Source organism: Solea solea, chromosome 7 (genome assembly GCF_958295425.1).
Source record: "Solea solea chromosome 7, fSolSol10.1, whole genome shotgun sequence".
Lineage (NCBI taxonomy): Eukaryota > Metazoa > Chordata > Actinopteri > Pleuronectiformes > Soleidae > Solea > Solea solea.
In genome coordinates, this window is record NC_081140.1 from 21,730,306 (window position 1) to 21,758,249 (window position 27,944).

The 27,944-nt window shown below is 41.5% G+C and overlaps 1 protein-coding gene across 1 annotated transcript in view; it reads right to left on the reverse strand.

Moving 5' to 3' along the window:
- LOC131463177 (calcium-binding protein 8-like) overlaps window positions 1-27,944 on the reverse strand; it is a 53,613-nt gene extending 25,669 nt beyond the window's left edge. Inside the window, exons 1-4 of the mRNA XM_058634928.1 lie at window positions 27,478-27,944; window positions 20,060-20,181; window positions 9,862-10,005; window positions 956-1,068 (exon numbers count right to left, since the gene is read on the reverse strand). Coding sequence (XP_058490911.1) covers window positions 956-1,068; window positions 9,862-10,005; window positions 20,060-20,181; window positions 27,478-27,689 — 591 coding nt within the window. The 5' untranslated portion in view covers window positions 27,690-27,944. The remainder of the gene's footprint in view (window positions 1-955; window positions 1,069-9,861; window positions 10,006-20,059; window positions 20,182-27,477) is intronic.

A 27,944-nucleotide genomic window follows, 5' to 3' on the forward strand; every position in this document is an offset into this window, starting at 1 on the left:
CAAGCGAGCTCTGGTCTGCCGGAAATCTAGGTCCTGGTTCACTGAAGTGAGGATAGTTCGCTGCCTCGCCTTCTTGTGAAAAACCAATTAGGTTTGAACACCAAAGTAAAAACCGAAACCTGCATAAAAACTGCATAAATCTGGTGTTGCTCCATTGTTTGTGTTTGTGGTGAACAAACCGGCTGAATGAGACAGGTTTTCTTCTCCCTCATGCTTTTGTTCAGTGCTTTTTCTTTCGGGAAAATACGCCTCCAAACAAGCAGCTGTTGTAACTGCGTGACTTTGTCTTTGTGAAGTGTGAAAGTGAACCAAACCAAATGATAGTGTGAAATCTTTTGGCATTCCCCCCGCCCAATCGGACGGAGTCCCTGGACTCTCCTGGTGTGAATGCACCCTCAGTCTTATTTGAAAGATTTGAGAGTATGAGTCCGGAGAGAGTGTATTCAGCTCCCACTTTCATGCAGATGTAGATCAAAATGCCTCTGTATGCGATTGCATAGACCTACAATCAATGACACCAATGATCCAGACGATGTATGCAAAGCGACAGAAAATGTCATGTTCTAGTAGTGATGGTTATCTAGTAATGGTGTCTAACCGGCCGGGGTAACAGGTCACTTTAAATGGAAGCATCAAAAAGAAAAGCTGCTCTTCAGTGGCCACTGCTTCTCTGTAGTCATTGTATTAAGCCCATTTCTCGTGGCCCAGGGGAGAAAACCTGTTTGTGATTGGTTCCATTTTTCAGGAGATTCTGTAGTTGGCCAACTACAGAATCAACTGCAAAGTAAACTATGAAATATATACATTTAAAAAGAAATCAGAGAACCTACTACTATTATATTTAGTGGATCAAGAACTACACAGTTTTTAACTCAAACAGCATCTGACTCTTCATATCGGGCTCAATTCATGACTTGTGACAGCAGCAGAACAGACATATTGAAGAGAGTCTTACCTGCCAGAAGATGCTGTCTATTGTGCTGCCCAGGAAGCCTTCCCTCGTTTCAGAAGACAGAAGTTTGGGTCCCAGGATCGTCATGAACTCCTCGAAGTCAACCTGTCCATCACCTGAAAAGTCAAAGGATTAATCTTAATCATCACGGAATAAAACCAGGTCATTTTGGGTATCGAGTTGTTCATTGATGAAGTTAGCGACTGTTATTCAATCTCTGTGAAGAGGTGAAGAAATCAGGCAACAGAAAGATCTTTACTGACTGATTTTTGATTAATTGTGATTGGTTGTTGATTGTAAGTGGACCTCCTCCACCATGGCACATCTATAGATACTATAATAAAAATGTTTACTGAGCATCTGATGCCACGCAGCTCATAGACACCAGCTCTGGGAGAAGATCCTCCATCCAACATCTCATCGGGAGCTTGTCCAGATATTGTGGGAAAGGCATTTACGACACTTTTATGGGGACCAACTTTTTTTAGTATGCCAAACTAAACTATCACGATTAAATATAGATTGCAATATAGATCATAAAAACAGCAAATTGGTGCACAAATTACATTTCTATTTTTACCACCAAGCAGGTATTTTTAAGAGATACAGGTTAGAGATAGAGAGATAAAAAAAAAGTGTTATTTAAAATCAATAATGCACATAACTCAGTATGCCCACATAAACACAATCGTAAAAGTAAAAATCTGGAAAATGTTTCTGCAATTCCATCTGTCAACTGTGAGCTTTCTGTGGGTCCAGACTCAGATTGTCCTATTGAATTACCTTGAAAGTGGTTACAGTGGAATTCAGGCCTGTGATCAATATGATTTTTGATGTGATTTTAAATCCAGCTCTCAATATGAAAAAGATTCTGGGATCCACATTCCTGGGGTCCAGAATTGCCTTTTTATGTTCTAATCTAATGCTGGTTTTAAATGACATTTTACATTTTAACACAAGTCTTTTATTTTCACTCCATATCCATCTCTTAAGCTGATTAATATTTCTTGTGTGTATTTATTTTACAGAAAGAGAAAACATGTTTGGCTCCTGGTGTGCGTTACTGTAGCTCAGCTCTCTGGTCTCGCTGTTGCAGCAAATAACTGCATCGCGCTAGAATCCCATCATCAGTTTGGAATGAGAAGCGAGGTTGAGTGAATATCTAATGATGTTTCTGTCCCGATCAGCTACGGCTGATGTGCCGCTGAGCACAGCACTCACTAACCACACAGCCCGGAGCTGAATGAGTGTAAAACACCAAGTGACGCTGAGTGTAAGGGAAAACAAGGACACAGCAATGAACTTTTCCGGAATTAAATGAGTGTGAAGTGCAAGTGAATCCTGTGGGGCTGCAGAAAAAAAGATTTCTGCAGTTGTTTTCTTGTGTTTTTATAGAGGCTCAGTTATTACACCCCAGTGTCTGAGCTTTAAAGGGAAATATGGACTTTCTTTACGACTCTGTAGTTATTATTCAAAGTCAGCGTTCTTCACATCACTCCGTTAGATTCCTCATCTGCAACCACGAAATATACATTAAAAAAACCGAGCTGCGACTAATGCTGTGACAGTGGATATGAAGCAGAAGCACTCGCAACATGGAGCCCCTGCAGTGCACATTGATTCTAACAAGACTAATCTGTGAGCCGGCTGCTAGCAGTTAAAGCTTTTGCCAAAAGACAAAGAATCAGACGTCGGCACACAGCAGCAACTCACATCAACAGATCATGGATTTGTAATGTTGTAGTTTCAAATCCTGTCATTTTTCTCTTTGAGTGGAATAATTCCCGCCACATGACGAGCGACACTCGAGCTAAAAATGCCTGAAGGCTGAGTACCATTTTGCCAAATGAAGGTCTAGTACTACAAATATATCAGTAAAGGGATGCAACTAACATGTATTTTCAGAATCAATTCATCTGTCGATTAGTTTCTTGATTAATCAAGTAATCGATTGGTCTGTACAATTTCAGAAAAATGCTGAAAAGTGTTGATCTGTGTTTTTCAAACTTGGAAATGATGATGTCCTCAAAGGTCTCGTTTTGTCCACAAACCAAAAGTATTCAGTTTTCATAATTTATTTGTTATATAGTATCCAGAATATTCACATTTAAGAAGCTGAAAAATGAGAAAACCTGTTTTAATTCTTCAAAAAACACTAAAACTGACATTTTTTAAACGATTGAGGTGAGATAATCTGGTTTTTGCTGATCTCTGATCATTTAAAAAAAAAAAAAAATCTGATTATCCAAAATCCGATGTCTTGAGATGTTGATGTTGGGACATCTCAAACTTTTGTTGTCTCATGGTTTTTTTTGTGTCTTCCCCTCAGGCTTGTTAGTGATGCATTGAGCGACGTGCTGACACTGTAGCATTGGATACCATCGACTGCTCTTATGCATATTCAACAGGGCAAATGCTGTACGACAGGCTCTATGAAGCAGTGCTAACATCCAGACGTGTCAGGGCGGAGCGATGGATCGATGACAGCAGAGATAAAGCTGGACTGGCAGGAGCTGGAGAGAGAGGTGTTTGTGCCTGTGCAGCTACCAGACAACAAACCACCTCCTCCTCCGAGTTCTATTCTTTATATTTCCACTGGAACAAAGTGATTTAATGTAACGTGAAAGGTGTTTTAAAGCACATTCTCTCTGTGGTTCAGTCTCATTGCTCCCATCACACCTGCTTCCAGCTTCAGGCAGCCGATTCCAGCAAACAACTTCTAACATAGTGACTGTGTATGTGATGTGACCTGCTCTGTACATAGTTACTGACTACAAAGCCGTCAGAAAACATGTTTAAAGTCAGGGAGAACTTGGCGTTTAAAAACAAAAAAAGGCAAAAGTACAAGACTGACTGTACTTAATTATTCTATGAGTAAAGGAAAGACCCTAACCCAAACTTTTTATATACAAGGAGCCAAGTTTTGAAGATTACAAAGCACTGTATAAGCATTGAATAAGTGCCATAAAGTATTGAAAAATAATCCCTATCAACCCTTGAATTATAGGGTTGCAGTATTATGAAGTTTGTGACTTGAACATTATTTTCAGTGACCTCTTTTTTCTTTAGCCAAATATCTTCTTTAAGAGTTTGTGCAAAGCAAAACTGCACGATCATGATCCCGGATGTAAGAGCAGACGCTGTTTTTTGTCCACAACAGTCATTTCAGAGCTGTGTTTCTGTGAGATCATGACCAGAAAATGATATATGGTTACTTTATTCCCATTATAAAATATTTAATTCTTCATTTATAGTCCTGAGCTCGTCTGACATTTTAAATTTGGTAAAATAAAAGATGACTTCTTACATAATTCTTACTTTACTTTCCATCTTCCACCTAATACTCGTGCGTGTTCGCTGGCAGCGACTACGGCCCTCTGGCACTTAAATGGACAGAGAAGATAAGTAAATTAATCAGTTTCTCTAAAACATCCGACTGTAGTTTCTGCTTAAGGTAAAATAAAGAACGCACAGTGTAATAAGAACTTAATGATATGTGACAGATTCAATTTAAAACCTTTTATGATCAAATCTTTCCTTTTCACTTGCATGAATACACTCGATACCATGTAACAAGTGTCAAAAGACCATCATTTCTTATAAAAACAGCATTTTCAGCACTGTTTTATGGAATGTTTTATGTACCATAAATGCCACCATGCCATAAACATACATTCAACTTTCAAACCAAAGTTACATGACACAGTATCTTAATGCTTTTGATAGATTTGTAAACGCACAATAACAGAAGACCGTAGTTATGGTTGTCACATACAGCAGGAGACAAATGTTGTTGTGCATTTGCTATGTGCTTTATGGTAAACACATTACCTGGAGTCACACAGTTAACACTGTGGAATACAATACATTTACATTTAAGCATTTAGCAGACGCTTTTATCCAAAGCAACTTACAAAAGAGGAATAAGCTGCATAGAAGTAGTCTTGGAAAGAACTCAATGAGATAGGAACAGTGGTCTGATGGAGGGTGAGAGTGCTAAGGTGGATCCAAGTGTCATATGGAGGATAAAGCGATATAAGATGAATGAATTAATGAATTAATGACATAGACTATTTAGACATTAGTCTTGTCACTTTAAAATCCTGCAGAAATGCTACATCTAACTACAATTTGTGATGCAGCAATAATGAAACATCAAATCCTCTACACACTGACATCTGACCTGAGCATCAGCAAACCTCCACTTATTAGCTTCAAGAACTAAAAAGGTTATAATGTCATAATGTTACTACAGTAAAAAATAGAAAAGAAATAGGCACAAAATCAATTCCATTTTATTTGAAGAAAAACCTGAGTGTTTAACAGGTGGATATTTTGTGCTCTTTTTTTCTATATAATAATTATGTATTTATTAGTGTAGTCACAGGGACAATGTGGAGCTTTATGGCTGCACCAGATTCAGCTATAAGCTATAAACATCTCTGTGTAATGAGTCTTTGATATTAAGTAACCTGTTCCTCTACACCAAAAATATCAGTAAACACACATAAATACACACATGATGGTTTGTGGCAGCTCGAAGATACATACAGAGTCACAGAGTCTCTGTCTGAGTCAGTGACATCATGTTTCACCTGGAAACTGAGTGATTCATCACTGATGATGGGGGATGAAAACTCCTGCTTCCTTTATTTAAAGGCGACATAGACCGGAAGCTCCAATTAACGCTGCGTTTGTGTGTGTGTATCTGCGTCATTACCTCGTTTATGAAACCCTAACGTTTCAGAACAAACAGTTCAGCCACTGCCGAGAAAATAGGGTTTTATTGTTTTCCTGGGCTCTGCGAAGCGGATCGGCACTTCCGTAATTTGATGTCGTCATCAGAAATCCACACCACTCCTCTCACCACCGTAGTGCCTCCCGGTGCGGGCACTAGTCCGACACATCCGGTTGCGTACATTCAACCGCAGAAGAAGAAGAACTACTCTTGTTGTAGCTGCTGAGATGCAGAGCATCCACCGTGCCAGAGGGGGAGCTGTGTATCTGAGAGCTGGCCTATCTATTACGTCACTTCCAGGTACCTGGCCAATCACAGGACAGTGGGAAAGCTCTCGTTGGCTGGCCAATCACAACACAGTCCACGTTCTGGAGGTGTGGTTTTGGTCTGAAACAGCGCGGCTGACGAGCGCGTCAGTGAGGAGATATTTTGATCGGCTCGTTTGCAGCGATTAGGAGGTTTATAACCATGAAAACAAGTTAATATATGTAAGTAGACCTCCATAACTAACATATATGTGCGATACAAGCATTCTAGGTCGCCTTTAAAGACAAAAGGAGGATAAAAATGAAATGCTGCTCGCTCTGGCACAGAACAAGTCATAACAGCAGAATAAAGAAGGCTGTGAGAAGTCACACCTCTCTCCATCAGGGACATACGACGGTCACTAACAATCACACTGATCGACCCGACAGCCGAGACGAGCGGCAGATCACTCATCAGTATCTCCTCGACTGTCGCGCTCAGAAGAATCGATGTTTGTGAACGAGGATCTGATCGTTACCGCTGCTGCTGCTGCTGCTGCTGCTGCTGCTGCTGCCCGACTACTTAGCCAAGATACAATCACTATCATCTGCTCTCGCTCGTCTGCCAGTGCCGTCTCCTCTGGTCTACGCTGTGTCTCTTCAACTGGCCGTTCTTCATCATTTTGAAGATAATATGAGAAGATGAACCAAGAATCACCAGATTTCTGAGTCTAAAAAAAGACATTTCAAACTGGCTGTAAATATCTGCTCCATTAATCTCTTTAGCTCTCATTAAACTGATTAATGACCTGATTTATTGTTAATAAAAATAAAAATGATTATTATTTAAACTTTAATTGTGCAGTTAATTGTGCTGTTGCTCAGTTATTAAACATAACTGCATGTGGTGACATAAGAAATCCCTGCGTTTGTAGATCTGTGGATTTTTTGTTTTGCAAAGTTTTAGTTTACTTAAGTAGTAGAACAGTGTGGATCAAACCCTGGTGGTTTGATTAGTTCTATTAGACAAGATGTATTCTAAAAATATGTATCGGGTTCAGTGTCCCGAATGTTTTGGTGCATAAGAAACAGTTGTATTTGCTGAATGATGTTAATTATGATGTTCAAAGTGTAATGGACACAGTCTGTGTTTCTAGTGGTGTCCTGCAAGTCTTGCTTCCACAGAATTCTCTTGGCAGACACACGTTGCAATTGTCATGCAAAAACATTTGGACTGATTTGCAGAACAAAGAAACTGCATGACAGAAGCCAGACTGCAGACTTCATCTCCTGCTGCTGAATTCTGAAGTTACGCCTCATCCCTTGTGTCAACTTCTGCTGCTGTTCTTGTTTGTTCATAGTAGGGATGAAAACAAAGTGTGACTTTTCTAAGAGATTCTACAAGTTGTACTTTGTGATATGAAGCTTCGGTTCAATATTCATTTTGTAGTCGATTTAACGTTTGATGGAGAATTATCACATGTGACTCCAATAAAGCAGGAGCTAAACTATGGTGCACGTTGGTCAACCCTAAAATCTGGCTTTTGTGATTTTGTGCAGACTAAAATTGCAATTTCAATTTGAAAACAATGAAGTGTGCAGCCCTGGTTTGCAGCAATGATGTGATGTTATACAATTAAAATTTCAAACTTACATTAACCACTAAACTCTGAATCTTTCTTTTCTGTGATCTCCACAGTGGTGTTGACAGATTTCTCAGGAACCAGCTCTGAAGAGAATCTTCCTGTACTGCTGAGTCTTGGAAACAGCAGCGAGACTCAACTCATCTGCCTTTGAATCTTTAAGAAACGCAGACAAACGAACCTTCCAGGGAAATCAGATCATCTACAGATTCAATAATGCTAAATGAACAACGCTAATGACAGCAGTCGATACGAACAAGTTCTGTTGCTTCAGTTAATGGAGAAAAAAACAAAAAGCTTTTTCAAACGACTCACAGTACACACGAAGAACACAGAATGACCAGAAGCCTGTTAATAAATAAAAAAAACATCACACTTCACAGAGTTCCTCAGACAAAAGCGGTTGTGACAGCACCGGCAGAAGCCCTGAGGCATGAAAGCAGCGACGCTCTCCTGAGAGTCTGAAGCAGATGAGTCATAAGAGGAATAAAGATGGTAATTTCTTAAACTTTAATATCCACCGCTGAACATTTACATTTATTTTTCTCTCTCCACCGTGAGATGGAGAAGCACTTACTAAGGGCTGATGTGGCAGCAAGGAAGAGTTTGAATATTTGCACAGAGATCACACATTTAGCATCGCCTTAGAACATTTTTGGGAGGCAGCGCTCTTTGAAAATGTCAATCACACTTAAGTACAGACAGGCAGCCGGCTTTGGTGTCTGTCGGAGAGACGTGGTGGGATTGCATGTGCTGTGATGTGAGAGTGTTCTCTCAGAGGTGAAGGCGTAGACGTGTGGACTTACACATAGGCACCTTTTTAGAGCCGGATGGTGGGCAGACCCCACGCCTGGTGCTGGAGTCTGTCAGGGCTTAATTCATACAGTAGTAACTGTAGTTGGTCATGTTGCTAAAGCAACGGTGATGGGATGTCCGTGTGAAGCCATTGTTTGTCGGACAAAAAAAACACTGGCAACCTTGTCTGACAGCTGGGCTGTGCAGTGTTTGACCTCAACCATAAACTGTACATAAAAGTGGACATGGTTTGAAAAGCGAAGCCCAAGAAGTATGGTGGAAGTAGCAGTTAGCCACCAGGGGGCGACTTCACTGGTTGCAAAAGAAACCTTAAAAAAAATGAGCTTCTACTTCACACCATCAATTAATGTTTTCCTGAGGATTTAACCTTCTTATGACATCATGATAATCAGGAGGTAGAATTGTCAACAATTATGTTCAATGAGTGAGTGCTTCTGCTCCTTTTTCAAAGATAACTTTCCCTTTCGATATCTGGTAGTTATTCAACCGTTTAAGAATACTGAGACGCTGACGTCACAAACGTGTGACGCGCTGGTGAATCTTGTCTGTGATTGGACGCTCGTTCCGCAGAAGTCCTGAGGGCTAATGTAATGACAACTACGGGCGCAAAGCTCGATTTCTCTGCTTTCCGGTATCCATCCATCTGTCTTCTATTCAAAGGAGTTATGGTAATGAGTAAAGTACCCATTCCAAATCCTGTTGATTGGTAGCAGAAGGCTTAATGATCTTCTTCAACACAATATGATGTAACCTGTTCCTGTTCAGAGGAAACTCCATGATAAGTGGACAACAGTGTGATTGACAGCTGGTATCGTCCATCGACATGATGCAAATGTGTGAATCTGAAGGCTTCAAGGCTTTGATGACCTGAATCCTTAAAATGATTTGATTGGCTGCTGCTTTACCAACTTCTGATGCATACAACGCAGCTCGGCAATGCTCAAAAAAAAGGTTTCAGTCCAGACCTCCCACACAAACGTGTGAGGACGGCACTGAAGAAAATAACTCAGTTGCAGCATTGATATGAGAGTCGGTGTACAGCTCTAACTGGACAACAAATATAAAAGCCTAGTTTGTTAAAAATGTTCAATTTTGTTAAGATCTTTTCAAAATCTCTAACAACTGTGAACGTTGTGTTCTCACGACCTCACGTCCATCTGCTCTCTCTCGCTCTCTCTCCTGAGATGAGTTCACATTGAAAATTATTGAGATTGAAATAATCACTCACACACACTCATGTTTTATGCATGACACAGAGGAATATGTATATGTGTGCATGTGGAAGCGTGCATCGAAAACTCCGCCTGTTGATGAGACCACGTAGTTTGTGACTTAAGGTGTGAAGCTCTTTACGATCGTAGACAGTGTTTCTGTCAAGTCTCTGCTGCACACGAGGAGAGGAATTCACCGTGCATCTTTACACCTGTGTGTTGTGTTTGCGTGTGGTCCTGTGAGTGCGGGACTCACCATCCATGTCTAGTCTCTGCATGATGATGGCCAGCTCCACCTCACTGGGCATGTAACCCAGAGAGCGCATGGCCATCCCCAGCTCCTGCTTGGAAATGAACCCGTTGCCGTCACGATCCAGCACCTTAAATGCCTCGCGGATCTCTGCCAAGACAAAAAAAGAAAGAAAAGAATTTGACTCAGTATTTATAAAACAATGTTCCCACACCCCAGCCTTAGACGTTGCACAAACATAAACTCTGAGTACTACGCTGCCAAACGAGCTTGTTACCATTTCTTCTCCTGCCTTCTGTATTTTGGTGATTTGCCTTCTTTGGCAAAGGACACACTTAATAACTCATAACTTTGAATTTATTTTTTTGCATTTAATGAGGTCAGTTGGCAGAAATCTTCTCACTCTCTCTCTGCACACCTCTCTCCTCTCATCCTCTCTCTCTCTTTGTGTCTGACCCAGCTTTGGAATGCATGTTATGAAATTGGTCTTGCACCACTGACTCGCGTTAACAACATCAATCCCAATCATTTTCTCCACCTGCCGCCACCTCCACTCCTTTTAACGCTTTCACGTTCTCTGATGTCAGGCTTCAAGAGTGCTCTTTTATTTCACTGGTCCCGGAGCAGGAGAACAAACGCCTCAGGGGGCCCACAGTGATTTTCAGAAGCCAAATAACATTTTTAAATATCTAGAAATATCATTTGAAAGCTGTAAGTGAGATAAAAGGAAGACAATTGGTTTGATTTAAGATAAAAGGGTATGACAGCGTAGACATTATTGTAGTTGAATCTGTCTTTTTTATTATTATTTAACTGTATATATTATATAAGCATTGAATTATTAATAAGTAAGAGACACATACTTGAGATGGTTATCAGGTTGAATGAAGGCTTCAAGTAAAAGTAAATGTGTTTTTATCTAAAAACACTTTCAAAGCTGGAATTCAGCGTCTTATTTCCTTTCATTACAAACGAGACCTTGAACTCGGCACATTATTAGAGATTACATTAGCGTCTTGGGGTTTGTTGTTTTAACCGTGGTGTTTACATGCTGAGCTGCTGAAACAACATTTTTGCCCTGAACCGACGCAGACGTAAACAGAGTCGAGTCAGCAGCTGTTTCACTCGCTGTGATGGAGTCGACAGAGGAAGAGGGAGACGGGAGGAAACACTCGTCCCGGGCGCTTTGATGAATGCAGAGTTCACAAGTGGCGCTGACAGAGAGGAGAGACTGACAGGCATCTGGTATGACTGCACTGCTGACATGCATGAGCACACGGCCAGGCACTAAATTACTTGAGGCTGGAAGCGGCGTTGCAACATAAAGTTCCATATTTGCCAAGAAACTGTCGTCTGACATTAAAATGATGCAGTGTCCTCAGGACAGGACAACAAAGGACAACTGAGTAAAGAAGTTACTTTTTCAGTGAAGAGACGAGCTGTGAAAGCACCTGCCAACGATCTGAATGGAAACAAGACGAGGGTAGGCAACCTATTTTTTGCTGATGTTGATCAATAATTCCATAATAACCTTTAAGCATCGGGTAAATGACGCGATCTGAGAGAGAATGAGCTCCAGCTTTGGGAGAAACTTAGTGCCTGTCTTGAGTGAGCAGCTGAATGTAAAAATGTGTTTTTTGTGGGCAGAGACTTTCAGGGACTCAGAGATTACCTTGGGAAATCTGGTGCGACAGGTTTAGGACTAAGAGCGCTTACACACCAGGATAGTCTGGGGCGGTATTGCCCCGAAACGAGCACTGACCAGGAAGGAAAAAAAGTATGAGGAAGAAGAAAACCCGGCTTATCGATTGGCCAGGACCAAAAACAGAAATCCCTCCCCTCCAGCCGTCTTGCTCAACACAAAAACAAAGTCTTTCTGTTTTTACTTGTCTTCAAACCTAAGCCCAGTATGAGCAGCAGGCGAGGCAGAGAGTTATCCTCACTTCCTCTCATTGGCTTGTTCACTTGCAAGCAAACCAAGACCCACCCCTTTTCTGGCAGACCAGAGTTTGCTTGTTTGGGGTTCGAATGAGCTTCCACACGAAGCAGACTATCCGAGGGAAACAAACTCTGGTCCATTTAAAGCAGACTAAACAGCTCTGGTGTGAAAGCGCCCTAACAGAAACAGAAATAAAACTCAATTATCTTACTATTTCTGTTGAGATCCCGTCCACTACGGTTTAAATAACATGACAAACCTGCTGTCCTTCTCTGAGTGGAAATGTGTTGTTGCTTTGTTTTTTTTCCCAGGGGGAACAAAAAAGCCGTTACCACATCCTCTTTTCTGAACCAACAAACCAGTCATTAAGTAGATGAGCACATCAATCACCTCATTATCTGTCACGCTGCAGCAGATCTGCTCCCATCTGCTGGCAAACAATTTACAGCAACAAAGCATAAATGGAGCGTATATTATGAATCATCTCATGAAGTTGAGAACAGTGTTTTGACTGTGTTAAGCACCTACAGCTGATGATAAGAGGTCCCCGTGTCTGATCTGCATCAGAACAACACGTTACTGTGTCTACAAACGTCTGCTTCTGAGCAAATAATCCTCTCCCCCATCATCATTTGTAATAAAAGCAAAGTCTTCTTTTAGAGGTGATATTTTACAGACTGCAGACACTGAACTGCTGAAAGGCATGAACGTCCTGGATTGTTCAGTGGTTCACGTCTTTATTGAATCCTTTTCTGTTTCTTCAGTGTGTCAGAGAGTGAGAGAGTTTTTGGATTCAAATGGCTCAGACCATTTCATGCACAAATGCTCCAATCCATCAAAACTCGGCACACCAAAGGGTTTTGAGCTGCTTTCCAACAAAAAAAGGCTTTTTCAGTTTTTATTGTGCGAATAAAACTCCAAATGTTACTTTTCTACCAAAGGAACAGAAATAACAAAAAAAGACGCAGCAGAAGAAGTAACTTGTCAAGTGGTTTGAGTTCTGCATTTACACCAGTTTTCTTTAGCTCACTATGCTAAATCTTCTAGGGCAGCCCATGGCCAAGAGGAAAGGAACTGGGCTCGTAACTGGAAGGTCACTGGTTTAATCCCGGGACGGGCCAGAGGCTGGAGTTCCCCTGAGCAAGGCAGGACACATTTAAGTGCTGTCCACTGCTCCTGTTCACTACTGATGTGTAATGTAATGTAAAATGACTAATTCTCCTTTTCTGACTTGTTTTCTCTGTGTTGTTCGTGGACTCCATCTACTGTGTTGAATTTGTCCATTTCATTTTATCTTAACTGTTTAATTTTGTCTGTTTGATTTATTGTCTTACTTAAGATGTGAAGTGACCTTGAGTGTTTTAAAGGCACTTACAAATAAACTGTATTGTTATTATTATTATTATGATAAGTGACAAAGATATAACATCATAGCTGTGCGGCTAATAGTAGCCGGGCAATACTGTAAGTTTGTAAGAAGAACATGACACAGTAAACACTAACTGCTCATTGTTATTAATAATTGAACAAGAAATACAAACAACTGGACAGGGACAAAGATTGCAAAATAGCTGAAGCTAGATGTCTTAGATACATTACATTCTCCATTTTGTATTTTAAATAATAAATAAACACTGGTGCATTAGAGAAAAAAAAGGTTCTTGGTTGAAATCCTAATTTGACCCTGGTCTTTCTGTGTTCAGTTTGTGTGCTCTCTTTGTGGGTGTGTGTTTTCTCCAGGTGATACAGCTAATGGTTGATGGTTGTTTCTGCGTGTGTTCTTGTGCTGGGCTGGTTACCTGTCCAGGCCAGGGTGAACCCTGTTTATCCATTGTAAAGTAGAATTGTGATTTTTATGGATTACTCATTTTCAGTATTGATTAATCTGATAATCTATCCAGCTGAGAGCTGCTAAAATGTAAGAAAATGAACCCGGAGAATATGTTATCTAAAAAAAAGTGACAGTAGCCTGAAAAAAATCGCCTTGCTTCTCCCTTTAGGGGTCACCAAAGCAGATGACTGATTTACAAACTAATTCAATTGTAAATTAAATAAAAACAACTCGAAAGAATAAGATGGATAAAAGATCGATAAATATCTTCATGTTTCATCAACAACAAACATGCGTTTTGTTTGTTTGGGTTTGAGGATGTGTTGAGGATGTTAACAAAATAAAATGATCTTGGTTTGATGCCTTGTCAGATCTGACAACACATTTGTTCTATATTTGTCTCTTGGCACCAGTTTGATCAATCACCATGAAACGAAGGAGAAATTACAGCAGCACGAGTGTCAGCACCCTGGACAGCTCCCCAGGCTGCTGCTGCTGCACAGACACGCCGCTCTGGATTTTTCACTTCCCTTGATTTCAAACTCCACCACCAGCAGCTTCACCACAGGTACCAACATCACAGGTACCAGAGCCACAGGTAATAAAAAAAATCTCCCAGCACATGCTAAGTTTGGAGACATAGTATCCACACAGCCCAAGGACAAATGATCACTGCTGAGTGAGTGTCCAGGGAGTAGGAAAAGAGCTGCCTAATCCTGTTCCTTCACTCTGTTCTTTTTGCAAAGCTCACCACTGGTGGGCTGAGCAGATGCAACCCTCCCCGCAGGCTTGTTGCCGTCTGGTCTCGGTCAGCATGCGGAGTGAAAGAAGAGCCTGAGTGGCGATAAGGAAAGATTTCTTCTGTGGCCCCAAACCTTTAAATAAACCAGACTGTTTTCTTGGTGTTTGTTAAAGTTTCTGATGTAAATTGTGACTCCGGGACTTTTCTGTCGATACAGATCCAGCTCAACATGCGCTTGATGTTGTGGCTGCAGTCGACTGTGAGAGGCAAACTTGTTCCAGTGACCACTACAACACTACAGTTTATGCAGCAGCACAGCCACTGAAAAAGACACGCTGGCACATTAAAGCTACCTTTTTTGGGAGGAAGGCTCTCTAGGTACAGTATGTCAACTTTTATCTGCCACATCACATCGACACACATCAGACTATCTGAAGTAATAGCAGTAAAATAGCACGTCGTCCAGGAAAAGGTCGCTGTGTGCTAGGGCTGAAAGATGTGGAATGAATATCGAATTGTGATTATTTTTTGACAAGAATTGCGATATGATTCACGGTATCAGAGAGAATGGTATTTTTTACATCATTATTCTCATTTTCATTCAAAAAACACATTTAAAATGATGACTGTGTGATATTTGTGCAGATCTGTGAGAAACAAAGATGTCCTCTTCAGTCTGTAGAATTAGATGTGTATAGATCAAGACAATAATTAATCTAAATTGATATTCTAATACACATTTTGGCTTTAAAAAACATTGCACCTCTGCAATAGGCGATCGATGAATTGTTCAGCCCTGCTGTGTGCACTGTTCAGCCTGAGAGCCACTCTCAATCCCCTCTTTACCAAATAAATTAGACAACGATATGATGTTTTGCTGTGAAAATGGAGAAGTCAAGCACCGTGAAGTGTCCTCCTGAGCAGAAGATCACCACTGAAACTGCGTGTGGACGTATAGAAAGTCTTAGAGTTCAACTTCATGTAATAGTAAGAGCAATAATATGTGTAATTCTGGCTAATGTTGAATCATGCTGACTCAGGGTCCTCAACAATGTACTTAACATTTGACTTGCATAAAAGTGTCCTAAATGCACAAATGCAGCCAAAGCGAAGTAATTCTTTTAATGCAAATCATTTTCACTAAATCATTAAATGAGTTTTCAGGATACAACTGTAGTACGTTTTGGTTGTAATGGAGAGAACAGAGGTGAGAAGACACAGAACTCCAGTGATTTACACATGAGTTTGTCCTTGCACTGGGCCTGGAAGAGTGCACAGCTACTGCTCTATTTTCTATTCCTTGCCTGCAGCACACTGTACCTCTATTTGCATATTTTCATGAATGAACAAGACAAGAAACTGTCTGCTCCTGAATTAACAATGAAGCAGCAGGAAATGTACAAATTGCTCTTAGAGGGCAAGCAGGAGGCACTCATGTCATGAAGCAAGGACACTGCATCTGTGCAAAGAGTTTCTAACACTGCATATATCCACATGAATGAGGGAACACGAGGGAATAGCAGATACTGTGGATGGGTGTTAATGAAGACACACAAAGACTTAAAGCCTTGTCTTCATCTCAGAGACAGTGGAGATCCTGGTTCTTTGATAGCTGCAGCACGACTAAATGTGTGTTCATGTTCACACACCGAGGAAACCTCTCTAAAGATCAATGAGGGCATCAGAGTGAAGTATAAACCTGTGCCAAGTCTCCTCACTTCCCCAAACCACCTCCAAAATCTGATCATTTCTTTCTGGGACCATAACCTCTATCTCAAAAAACTTCATCAAAGTCTGTCCTTCAGTTTCTGAGTTATGCTGCTTAAAGTCGGACAGAGAGACAGGCAGACAAGGCCTACATGGTCGGAACATTACTTCACCTAGGGCTGATGTATTGATTTGATTTCTTCCTGCACAAATTGGTGAAGTCAGTTACATTGCTTGAATAATGCCAAACAATATACAGTAAATACATAAGCACAGAGGGAAGGTTTTGATGTATTGGTTTTTTTTTTTTGTCTGCTATCATTTTCACACTTTCAGTAACCCCGCCTGGGCACCTGCTCTAAAACTAATTCCACTTACAGCAAAACTCTTGTCTCTGTTGTTTTTTTGTTATTCTAAGAAATGCATCAAGGGAGAGCTGATCCATCAGAGCCTCCAGAGGTAGATGTGGCCTGCATGGGCGGCTTGCTTTGCAATTAAATAACAAACGCATAATTCTCAGAAGCAGGTTCCAGCGGTAATGTTCATTTCCTTCTCAGAAAGTCAGTACACTGCCTCATCTAAATGACATTATAGCACATAGTTTATAGATCAAACACAATCTTCAGATTTCCCTGTGTGAACTACATGGAATAAAAACCAAGGTTAAGGAAAACTGTAATGTTAATAATGTTAATAATGTTAATAATGTTAAAAATTAACCACAGTCGTTCAAGTGCTGCTCACATCTTGGCAGGACTGCTGTGACCAACTACCCGCTCCAATTGCATAAATGCAGCCAACTACCATGTACCTCATCTCTTCACCATAAAACAAGAACAGCAGCTTCTCCCAGGAGATAAAGACATCAACAATAACAGCTGATTGATGCCACAGCACCAGCCGCGTGGCAGCTCCGACCACTGCTGCAAGCGTCTGTCGTGGCCCTGGACAAACGCAGTATATTGCTCTCTTTATATTACGCTGCGTTCAGCAGAAGTGTTGAATGTGCAGAAATGTGGCAGTCGTGTGAGGCTGCAGCGAGGACAATGTAATCGCAGGAGACAAAGGTGTTGGTAATGATGTTGGAAAATAAAAGACAGTTAATGCTGCCTCTCAACCGTACATGGCCACATCAGCTGTTTTAGATGAACAATTTACTGCACTAGGATCACAATTACATGCAAAACTAACCAACAGTGGTGCACTCCTCTACTACGACTGCCCTGCTCCTCAGAGAAAGGATGTTATTAAGCTCCTGTATTGAAGCCATATGGTGCATTCCAGCTGAGAAGTCGTAAAAAACGTTGACGCAAACATAACTTTGGCTCCTAACAATGTTCTCCGAGATGTTCTCCACACACAGACAGTGCAGCAGCATCTTCCACAGGTTCAGTATCCTGGTCCTGTGGCTGCTGCTTCACATGGTCGTGTCTTACGGGGACCCATTAACTCAAGAGAGCCATATTGTCAGTAAGAGTGACACGGTGCTGCTGTGTACGCACTGTAGCCTCGCAACAACAAAGATAGTTTTACCAGAGTCTTATTGTGAGGTCAGACTTCACGTTTTCAGCATGATTAAAGGTGTCAGGATAGAGGTGGGACGCCTCAGGACCTCCTGGACAGTTTGGCATGTTCCTGTAGTTAGCTGCAGGCAACTGGAGTTGCTTGAGTTAGGTTTGAAGATGTCTCACCTCTCATCCAAGAGGCTTGTTCAGCACAGCACAAATGTATGGCTCTGACCTCGACGTACGTGTTTGCATGCTCATCTTTAGGTTTGAACCTGAGTGTGAATGGTTTTAATCTGTCAAGGGTTGGCGACCTGTTGAGGTTGTCCCTCGCTTAGACATTGGAAAGGTCTATAGCCTTCTCAGCTCCCGACGTTGGTTTGTTTGGTTTGGTTTGGTTTGTTTAGACCAAATGAGCAGCGTCAGTACTGATTTTAAATCCCTCATAGTTCACTATGCACTTTAAATGCATTGAGACCAAACATAACTCAACAGACTGAGTATATTCTGACCTTTATAATTCCCCTGGTGCTCTTCACGAGCATGGAAACAGCCTGAGTGGACATTATTCCAGACCTGCAGTATTTTCAGACATCTTCTGATAAAGTTTCCCTCATCCCTTTCCACAGACTGCTTATACATCACAATAAACATAATGTAAAGTTGTTCAGTACTGGATTCTGTACTGAATATGAAGTGATCACTGCACAACCACAATCTGTAGCCTGTCGGTTCCCATTGCTCCTTATTTTGCTCACTTTAAGCATGTTTCAAAGCGACAGTCTTCCAGTAAAAAGCTGTCCAGTTTGCTTGTCCCTGACTATTTTGGTATTCCCGGGGCACAACAGCGATCCACCATCTTCTCCTTCATGAACAAAGCTGAGGAAGAGATGAGTTTCCCGGCATATTACCTGGTTAATATTTCCTGGTATAAACAAATCAATATTTTAAACAGCGTGGCTTCCAACCAAAATGGCTTTGTTTTCTTTCCGACTGTTGCATGATGGGATAGCGTGGTATCAGCTACCAGAGCTCTATAGTTTGTTTCGCACCAGCCATTTGTTATTCACTAAACAATATGTCCTCATGAAACAGGAATGAGAAATTCATACACCGCCAATAACTCCATGCATATTAAAGCTCTCCCCTGATGGAGCGTCTGGCCATTACTGTGCACCAGGCAGCCACTTTCCCAGGCGGCAGCAGCAGCTTAATGATGCATCGATGGATTGATATTGCGGAGGCCTGAGAGAATCAGGTTTGTTTGCTGCCCGTGAGGCTGCCACTGCTGATTCCTGCAGACGGTTATTGATCAGGTTTGTGTTGTACAGGCCTGGGTGATTACTCTCTGACAGACGCAAAAACAAAGCACAGTTTATATGCACAGATTCTGATGTGGAGTCAGACAGATAAGCCTGACCCAAAGCTCCAGGTAAAATAAGCTACACAGAGAACGATGCATCATTGTGCTTTGTTGGCTCAGATCAGGAGAAAGCTGGTGGCTATGTAGCATTGGATTAATGCTTTTTTTTTACTGACTATAAATCTGACTGAGGCGACACCCCCGCTCCCCCCGTGCACCCCATGAATAATAGAACTGTTAATAACTGAAAAAATAAAGCTCCATATGTGTTTAAGGCTCAGTACATTGTCTGAGTGACTTCCACTGAGGAATTGAGTTGCTGTTAAGAGTTTAGACACACAACTCAGTACACATGCAGATAAACTTACAGTATATACTATATACTTCATAATTGATCCAGGTGATCACCTCAGGCAGCTATTGCTCACAGCATTCGCGCACAAGTTCACATTGCCCTCTAATATTGGTAGGGACAATCTGGCTTTCTCCAAATATTGGTGGAGACATGTCACAACTGTCCATATGCAAACCTACGCCCTTGTGTGTGTGTGCAAATGCTGTGAGAGGAGAGTATCAGTGAACGCATCCCAGCGGAGCAGAAACATCGCTGCGAGTCACAGAGGAGACGAGAGAGATTCTGCTGCTCTGACAACACAGCGCCGCACGGTGTCTCCACCAGTCTTGTAACCAAACCTACGTCCGTGCCTTACGATAACAATCCAAGCCGTTTATTGGCAAAAACAAGCACTTTTTATGGAGATACACTGCAGTCATTGCTGCCTGTCGCAGCTGCCGCCCAAGGCGGTCTACTGGACCAATAATGAAACTTTTTGTATTTGTACTGTTCACATACAAACCCAGGGCCCAGGTCGAAATACCGGAATTCCACTTTAATCTCTTCCTCACAAATGAGGTTCATGCCAGAAAAGGTCCTAAAGAGGTAATAAATACAAGTACACACACAATTCTCCTTTCTTTGAGTGTCTTTTTCTACATTTACAGAAGCATCGGCTCTTTTTTGTGATTATGGAGCAGCAGCAGCAGCAGCCGCCAAATCACTTCAAATGGACATTAAGATAAAAATGGCAGCGCAGCAGCCAGATATTTAAAACCTTACCATCCAGCTCTTCCACAGAGATACTGGCCAACACATCACTATCACTGTCTGACAGCGAGCGGCTCAGGTAGTTTCCCTTGTAGAGCAGACCTGCCGTCACGTGGTGGAACGGCATCTTCTCCCTGCAAGACAACAGAGGCAAACATTCAGGCGTCAGTGACAGATGGAGACTCGCACTCTCGGGTATTTCAGACGATTAATTCCGAGACCAAGCACCAAATCACAGCTCTGCACATTAAACATGGTTCTAAACAGCGTTTATCAGCGGTATTTCATGGACACTGTAACGTGAAGTGCTTAAATAAATTCCCTTAAGCCAAATAAAAGCAACGCCACATGTGAAGCTGTAATCAGCCACAGGGAGCTGCTCTGCCCATTCGTGATAGTGGTGGAGCTAAAACAAACGACTGTCCGAGGGGCACGGCACAAACGAGATCTGCAAATGAAGCAGAACTCATTAACTAAATGGGAAGTCGCAGAATGAGAGGGACTACAAGTAAATGTAGTGTGTGTGTGTGTGTGTGCGTGTGTGTGTGTGTGTGTGTGTACTGTATGTGCAAATGTGACTGAAGCAATTCATATTTGCAGGGTCACACAAGGGAAAAACAGCAGAGAAGTTTAGGCAACTCTTTTTCCAACACTCTAACTGGATTTAATCTCAATGAGAACTTTAAGCAGATGCTTCCGAGACAGAATGAGGAGTTCAGAAATGCAGACAAAAAAACTCTGAAGCACTGACCTCCTGCGCTTGTTTGTCTCTTTCATCATCAGTCGAACTTCACACATCATAGTGAGGCCCCACAATCACAAAAGCTTTGATAAGGGAAAAGCCTAAACATTAAAGATGCATTTAAAACATCAAACGCGTTTGTTTTTTTGGAAACTATATGACAAGTTAGATAACGCAGTAGTTGTGTTCTTTTAGTTATTTAGCAGCAACTGCAGCGTCGACTCAGAGGTCTTGGAGTTGTGTCCTCAGATTTTTCAACATTTTTAACAACATGGAATGGATTATATTATGATTCTTGGTTTAACAAAAAGTCTATTTGTTTGGGAACATGAAAAACTTGGTTCCCAGTTGTAAAAATAAAATTAATCATTTCGATTTGAGGACAAAAAAACCAAAACAAAAAACAAAAAGTAGAATCGAATTGAGAATTTAATCGAAAAAGTAATTTTGATTCAATATTTCATAAAGCCACAATGTGTTTAAAATGACCATTTTAGATTAAACATTGTCCTGACCTATACACATCATATTCTACAGACTGAAGAAAACTGTTTGTCACAGATCTGCACAAATACCACACAGTCCCCATTTTAAATGTATAATTCCAATGAAAATGAGGAATTATGTAAAAAAAATTAACAAAATAATCGCATATGAGATATTTATCCAAAATCGTTCAGCCCTAATATGAAGTATTTTTAATTATTCATTAACTATAAATAGTAATGTTTTGAATAGGAGATGCATTCAATACATGTCAGTTGAGTAAGTATGGAAAAGAAATCCAAAACATGAATGGAGGTTGTTGTCTAGTAGAACTGTGAATTTTTCCAGGCCTCGTTCATGGTTTTTGCATCAGTGGAGTTCACCTCTCCCGTGTAAAGGCAGGTCAGTCAATCACAGACAGTTACTACAATCACAATGAATGATTGGAATAATTAGCCTTATTTTTTCCACTATTGAATCACGGTTACCCACCGGTTTGAAAAGTGGCCCCTGCATCTTTCTTGTTTGTCAGTTCAATAAACATGTGCATCGAGATGAGAGAGCCTCCGACTGTAATGTCAGGATTTTTTAACTTCCTGATTCATCTATTACTGAGTCATCTCCCTCAGCTGTCATCAAGAATATTACTAACATCCCTCTTCTTCTCGCCCTGCATTATTGTCACGAGGCAGTCCATACAGTGTCAGTGGTCTGATGAACGTATATACCATGATCGTTTGGTGTGTGTGTGTGTGCGTGTGTGTGTGTGTGTGTGTGTGTGTTGCTGGAGCCAACAGGAGGAAATATTGATCGGAATGATTTACCATGCAGGGACAGAATTTACATATATTTCACGGTAGCACAGTCTGCAGTCTTGAATAAATAAATGACGAGTTTTAGGAAGCGTGAGAGATTTTGATAAACTGGTGTTTGTGTGACTCTCTATGAGGAGGCATTCATGGTTTGCCTTCTCCGGTTAATGCGGCTAAAAACTCGCACTAACTAGCACTGATTAACGAGGGCTGGCGTGCCATCTGATTTACCGGAGGAAACAGGGTCTGGAGGCTGGACTCAGAAGCAGAGGTGATGGTTTACTCGAGTTTAAACACTTGCTACAAATGAGGTATTGATAACAGTGCTGAAAAAGCAAACTGATCAATTACAATAAAAACGCCTGAACGAAAACATCCGTCATACACTGGAACGCTTCTGTTCTGAATGGACCAAAGTGATTTTTCTGTGTTTTCACTAGGAATAGTACCAAAATAACCAGCTTTGAACATTCAATTTTCCCTTAGAGGGCTTTACCGTTTCAAACCATACCGTACTGTACTGTACCACGATGGAAACACGGCTATAAATCCAGTTGTAGTGCGACATGGTCAGGCAGTGGCTAACATTGCTGCCTCACGGTAAGAAGTGTGTGAACGTGGCTTTTCTCCACGTACTCCGACTTCCTCGAACATGTCATCCAAATAACTAGCAGATTAGGTTAATTGGACACTAAAATGTAGAGATTTGAATTGGTGACCTGTCCAGGATGGACCCCGCCTTTCTCTCTACGTCAGCTGGGATCAACTCCAGCCTCTCGCATCCCCCATGTGGAAGATAAAGCGGTAGAAAAATAATATATTCCGATACCTAAGACTATAACATGTACACCATCTCCACCTCCTACACACAGGATCTTTGGTGCATTTAAAGCTCAAGTATCTTCATTTATGGAGGATTCTATTTTTCAAAACCCATTCCATAGCCTTTTACCACTTTAAAACTACGACACAGCTTGACAAAGATGACCCGACTTCTACTAGAGCATTACAAAAAGACAATTTGCATCAATGTGACATGAACAAGACCAATAAAAACATATGGACTCTTTTGTCGTTGTCAAATAACGATGTATGAAATGTGACACCACTGGCAAAGAATCACTTACTACAGTATCTTAAATAACCAAATAACTCTCAGAACATAACAAACAAAAAGGCTTAAAAAGCCTACTTTAAAAGATAAGGCTAAGAAACTATTCTTTACATTAGACCCAACTACACATGGTATTCATAATTACACTGTCTGTGAATAACAGCCCCTGATACTCGACGCCTGAGGAGGAGAGTGTAGAACCGAGCTGTTCACAGCCGTCGGCAAGATTACACTTAATTAAAGTGATCAAGGTCTTAGCTGAGACCCTCAGGGGCAGGACAGTGTACAGTAATCACTTAAATCATGAGGTGATCGCCACAGCCTCGACCAACACCGTCGTTCACTGCGTACACAGAATTGAAGGTGAGGGTTTAAGGGTTTTATGCTCAGACTGACTGACTGATACAAACGAGCCATACAAATGACTTCAAGATAAAAATAACTGGTGATACTTCAGTATTCTATTCTATTGATTTGTCTAGAAATGATAAAGTGTTTAACCCTTTAACACCGAGCATATCACAGACGACACGTTTGTGAAGCACACTCTGCATTACCGTAATTACGCAATTACGCATTCCAGCGGTTTCTGTGTGTGGGTTTTCTCCCTCAGTCCAAAGCCATGCAGATAGTTAGTGTCCATACTATAAGTGTGAATGGATGGTTATTTGTGTCTGAATGTTGGCCCTGTAATAGACTGGTGACCTGTTTGTGCCCCTATATAAAGTTCTTGGCTGCCAGCGTGGATTCAAGGAAAATCAGATTTTAGCCACTTAACAAAAGGCTCATTTAATAATATCTATGACAGCTTAAGTCTACAGAATCTCAAGAATATGTTTGCAGTTGTAACAAAAACAGCCAGTAAAGAAAGGAGAACTTTGTCCCAGTGATTACACTTCTGTATCTTCAGACTCAATATTGACTGAAAGATTTTAGATCGCTGACTGAACAAACATCACAATGGAAAAAGGTGCAGACTCAGCAACTCGGCGCCAAAACAAAGTAGAAGAAAGCAGAAATTAGCAGGTTCACCTGGGTGTCAAGTTTACGTCACTGTTGATCGGAGCCTGAGCCGATAAAAAACCTGCATTTGCTGCAGAGTCATTAGACGTGTGACTGACCACTGATTGTTTTCACTGACCGCAGACAAAAGCCAGGTGTTAGTGGGTTTACGTGGAGAGGAGGAACATGAACATGATCTGCTTAGTAATAAAGTAATAAAATAAAAAAAAAGGCTCTGTGGAGAAGCTTGTGTTTCTTTTTTTATTGTGATGTATTACACTGATTAAAGTCATGATTCACACGAGATGGAAGCGTAAATCGATGGCTTTAATAATGATGAAAAGAAAAACCCATTAACAGTGTATGCACATATGTATATCCTTGTTTATTTCCACTGCCTCGCAATAAACTATTACTGCATCATTAAAGCCCTTTTAAGTCTGCGCACTGTGGTCCAGACTGGCTCACAGCAGGATCTGAACCCAATTAAAGACAGAGGTATAAATAAAATCACCTCTACTAAACCTGTGTGTGTGTGTGTGTGTGTGTGTGTGAGTGAGAGAGAGAGGTGTGTGTGTGAGAGAGAGAGAGAAAGAGAGGGGAAGAAACGTTACAGTCAGTGACACTTCAAGGATAAGACAACGATCGCACGTCTAATCAAAACTCATCGACCCTGAGGGAAGAAACAGTCAATGCTGCTGCGTGTCCTCAACGAAGTGGAGGGAAAAGGGAAGATGAATTATTATATACCGCACAGGGAGGCGTGGCTACAAGAATCAGGAGGACACTGACGTGTAGAGATCAAGGAATTCTAAATGTGTCCCATTTTACAGCCAATAAAAGAGTCAAAGAAATGAAATGCACATTAACAGTTACAGTGATCACATGGACAAAGCAGTTACATCCCATATTAGAGAAACTTATATCAGTTACTAACCGGTAATCTGTCGGTCTGTGATAAATTAAATAAATAATCTTCATAATCATTGGAATAAGGTCATTGGAATTATTTTCTCGATTAATTGAGTAATTGAATGCTGATCAGTGTTTCTCAGACCTAGAAAGGATGATGTTCTCAAATGTCTTGTTTGTCAAAAAAACACAAACTATCCTGTTTTAATGATTTCTTTGTTATGAAGCAAAGAAACCAGAAAATATTCACATTTAGGAAACTGAAAAATCACAAAATTTGTTTTAATTCCTTATAAACACTGATTATTCGATTGTCAAAATAGTTAACGATTGATTTAGTAATCAATGAATCGAGTAATTATTTCGATTAGATTACATTTCCATTATAAAATAACATTAATCTGATGATTGTCTTTAAAATCTCCAGAAAAAAACATAATTTCCCACATGATTAGACAAATAATTCTCATGATGCTAAATAATAATTCCCTAACACAAGTGTGATAAATCATCAGAGGGGTTCACGTTGTCCTTTGGGTCTTCAGAGGATTCTGTGAAGCCTGACAACAGGAGACACATATCATCTGCTCCGTATAATAACTGTAATATCAGTAATTATTTGACTAAACCTCCAACTCTGTCTCTAAAGATGTGACAACTCAACCTAATCCCAAACCAGTCCTCATCCCTGAGTCTGACTCTGTGGAGTTAGAGAGAGAGAGAGAGAGAGAGCGAGCAGCCATGATGAAAAAGGAGTTCAGCTTATTATTCAAAGCATTTCTACATGACAAGGAGGCCAGATGGCAATTTGTCACATCCGACCGTGCAACACAACAACAGCCAGCGACAACGGACCAATACAGAGGGTGACACAAGGCGAACACTGCGTACCAGCAGCAGAGCCACTGGCCACAAAAGAGGACCCGTGCCACTGTGACAAGATGTACGCAGAGAAAATCAGGGAACTGCTATGTTCTGCACTCAGAGACAGTAAACAACAGTAAACACCTCCTGATCTGTGTGCTGTGACATCACAGAGGGAGATGAGGTCACGCGTTCCAGGTAGAACAATATAAAAAGCGGACCGTTACTGAACAGCCACCAGGGGGCAACTCCACTGGTTTCCCCATTTAGAGGAAATCAGACGATCAAGTAAGACACATGTAAGTGGACATCAGTGAGACAGTTGATATAGACCAATAGGAACCTGGTTGCGTCTGAATTTCTAAGATGTGGGATTTAGATTAGAAAGATGACATTATGACCAGTTGAGAGGGACAGTATGTAGGTTTGACTGAAGAAGACACAGACAGGTCATATGTTTGGAAAAGCTTTAAGAGACTCCGCCCCCAATACCTGGAAGTTGTCGTCTGTAGTGAAACTGTGGTACCTCTTTTTCCATGAGTCTCTTGCTAAATCCTGGCTTGTGCTTCTGCTTTAGTGCTGTCACACATCTACAGCTTGTTTTGAGGACTTTGGTCACACAACAAAATCACAGGCAGCACATACAGTATCTATGCGTTGCTTTAACGCTTGATGGTGACCATGCCTGACGCTTGGTGCTAGAAGTCACTTTTGGAAGTTAGCAGAACAGTGTCCATCACGCCCAGTGTAGCAAGACTCGCTAAAGTTGCTTACGTGAAGGGGACACAGTGACTGACAATGTTGGCTGCACTCTGTCCGACAGAAGAGACCTTTACTGTTTCAGCAGAAACGTGATTTGACTGGAAAGTGCCAGTGCTGAAATATTTGAATAACCTGCAGTTGTTGACCACTTCTTAGATTTGCAGACTTAAGTTTTTAGCTCAGTGTAAAAAGTTTCATCTTCTCCCACCGGAGCCACTGAGGAAACAACAGCAACAGCCAGACTCTGAGAACTTTAGATCAAATCAAAAGAGAAAGGAATTCTGGTCACGCTCCAGTTTTATTGCCAATCTCACAACTTGGCATCAACCAACTCCATCCACTCATGTGAATGTGTGTAAACACAGTGAACCTCTGAGAGTACTGTATACACTGCGACAGCAAACACACAAATAAGCAGATAAAGAGCGTGGGTCATTATTAAGATGCATTATTCAACAACTGCTTTTAATCAGCCAGCCCTGTCTGTACAACACAACAAAACAAATGTGTGCGTCAACATCTGTGCCTGCTGTAGATAATGAGATGAAATAACAGCGAGACTCGCCAGAAGCTTCCGTAGCAGCAGTTAAAGGTTAAACAACACACAGGTGCTTGAAAATTCAGTCAGCTTAGCGTTCTACAGGAGTCAAACGTTCTCCAAACTGATTAAAGAGACGAGAGTGTCCCACAGAAGCAGCAGACTCTTTTTCTCCATCTCTCCCAGGCTGATTCTTACCCACACTGGAGGCTGTGATTGCACTCAGCAGGATACTGCAGCACAACAGGCTCCCTGACTGGACTCTCCACCACGTCCACTGTCCCGTCCCTCAGGTACGGGTTCCCCGGCAGGTCGCCGTTCACCTCGGAGTGTGTCCCAGCGGGCGGCGGAGGCGGCATGCCGGAGGGCTCCGCCGTCTGTGGATCAGGCTCTGTGACCTCCTCCTCCATCAGACTCTTGGATGCAGTAGTGCCTCCACCCTCAGCAGCAGCAGCAGCAGCAGCAGCAGCAGTAGTGGCAGGAGCAGACTGCCTGTCCACACTCCACTGAGACGGGCTGTCTCCACGGTTTGGGCTTGTCCCAGAGCAGCAGCATCGGTTCCCAGAAATCCCTTGTTTAATATTTGAGCAGTGAGAGCAGCAGGTATGACAGCTCCTCTCACGCTCCTCTCCTTCGCTTCTCAGTCACTCCCTCCCCTCTGTCCC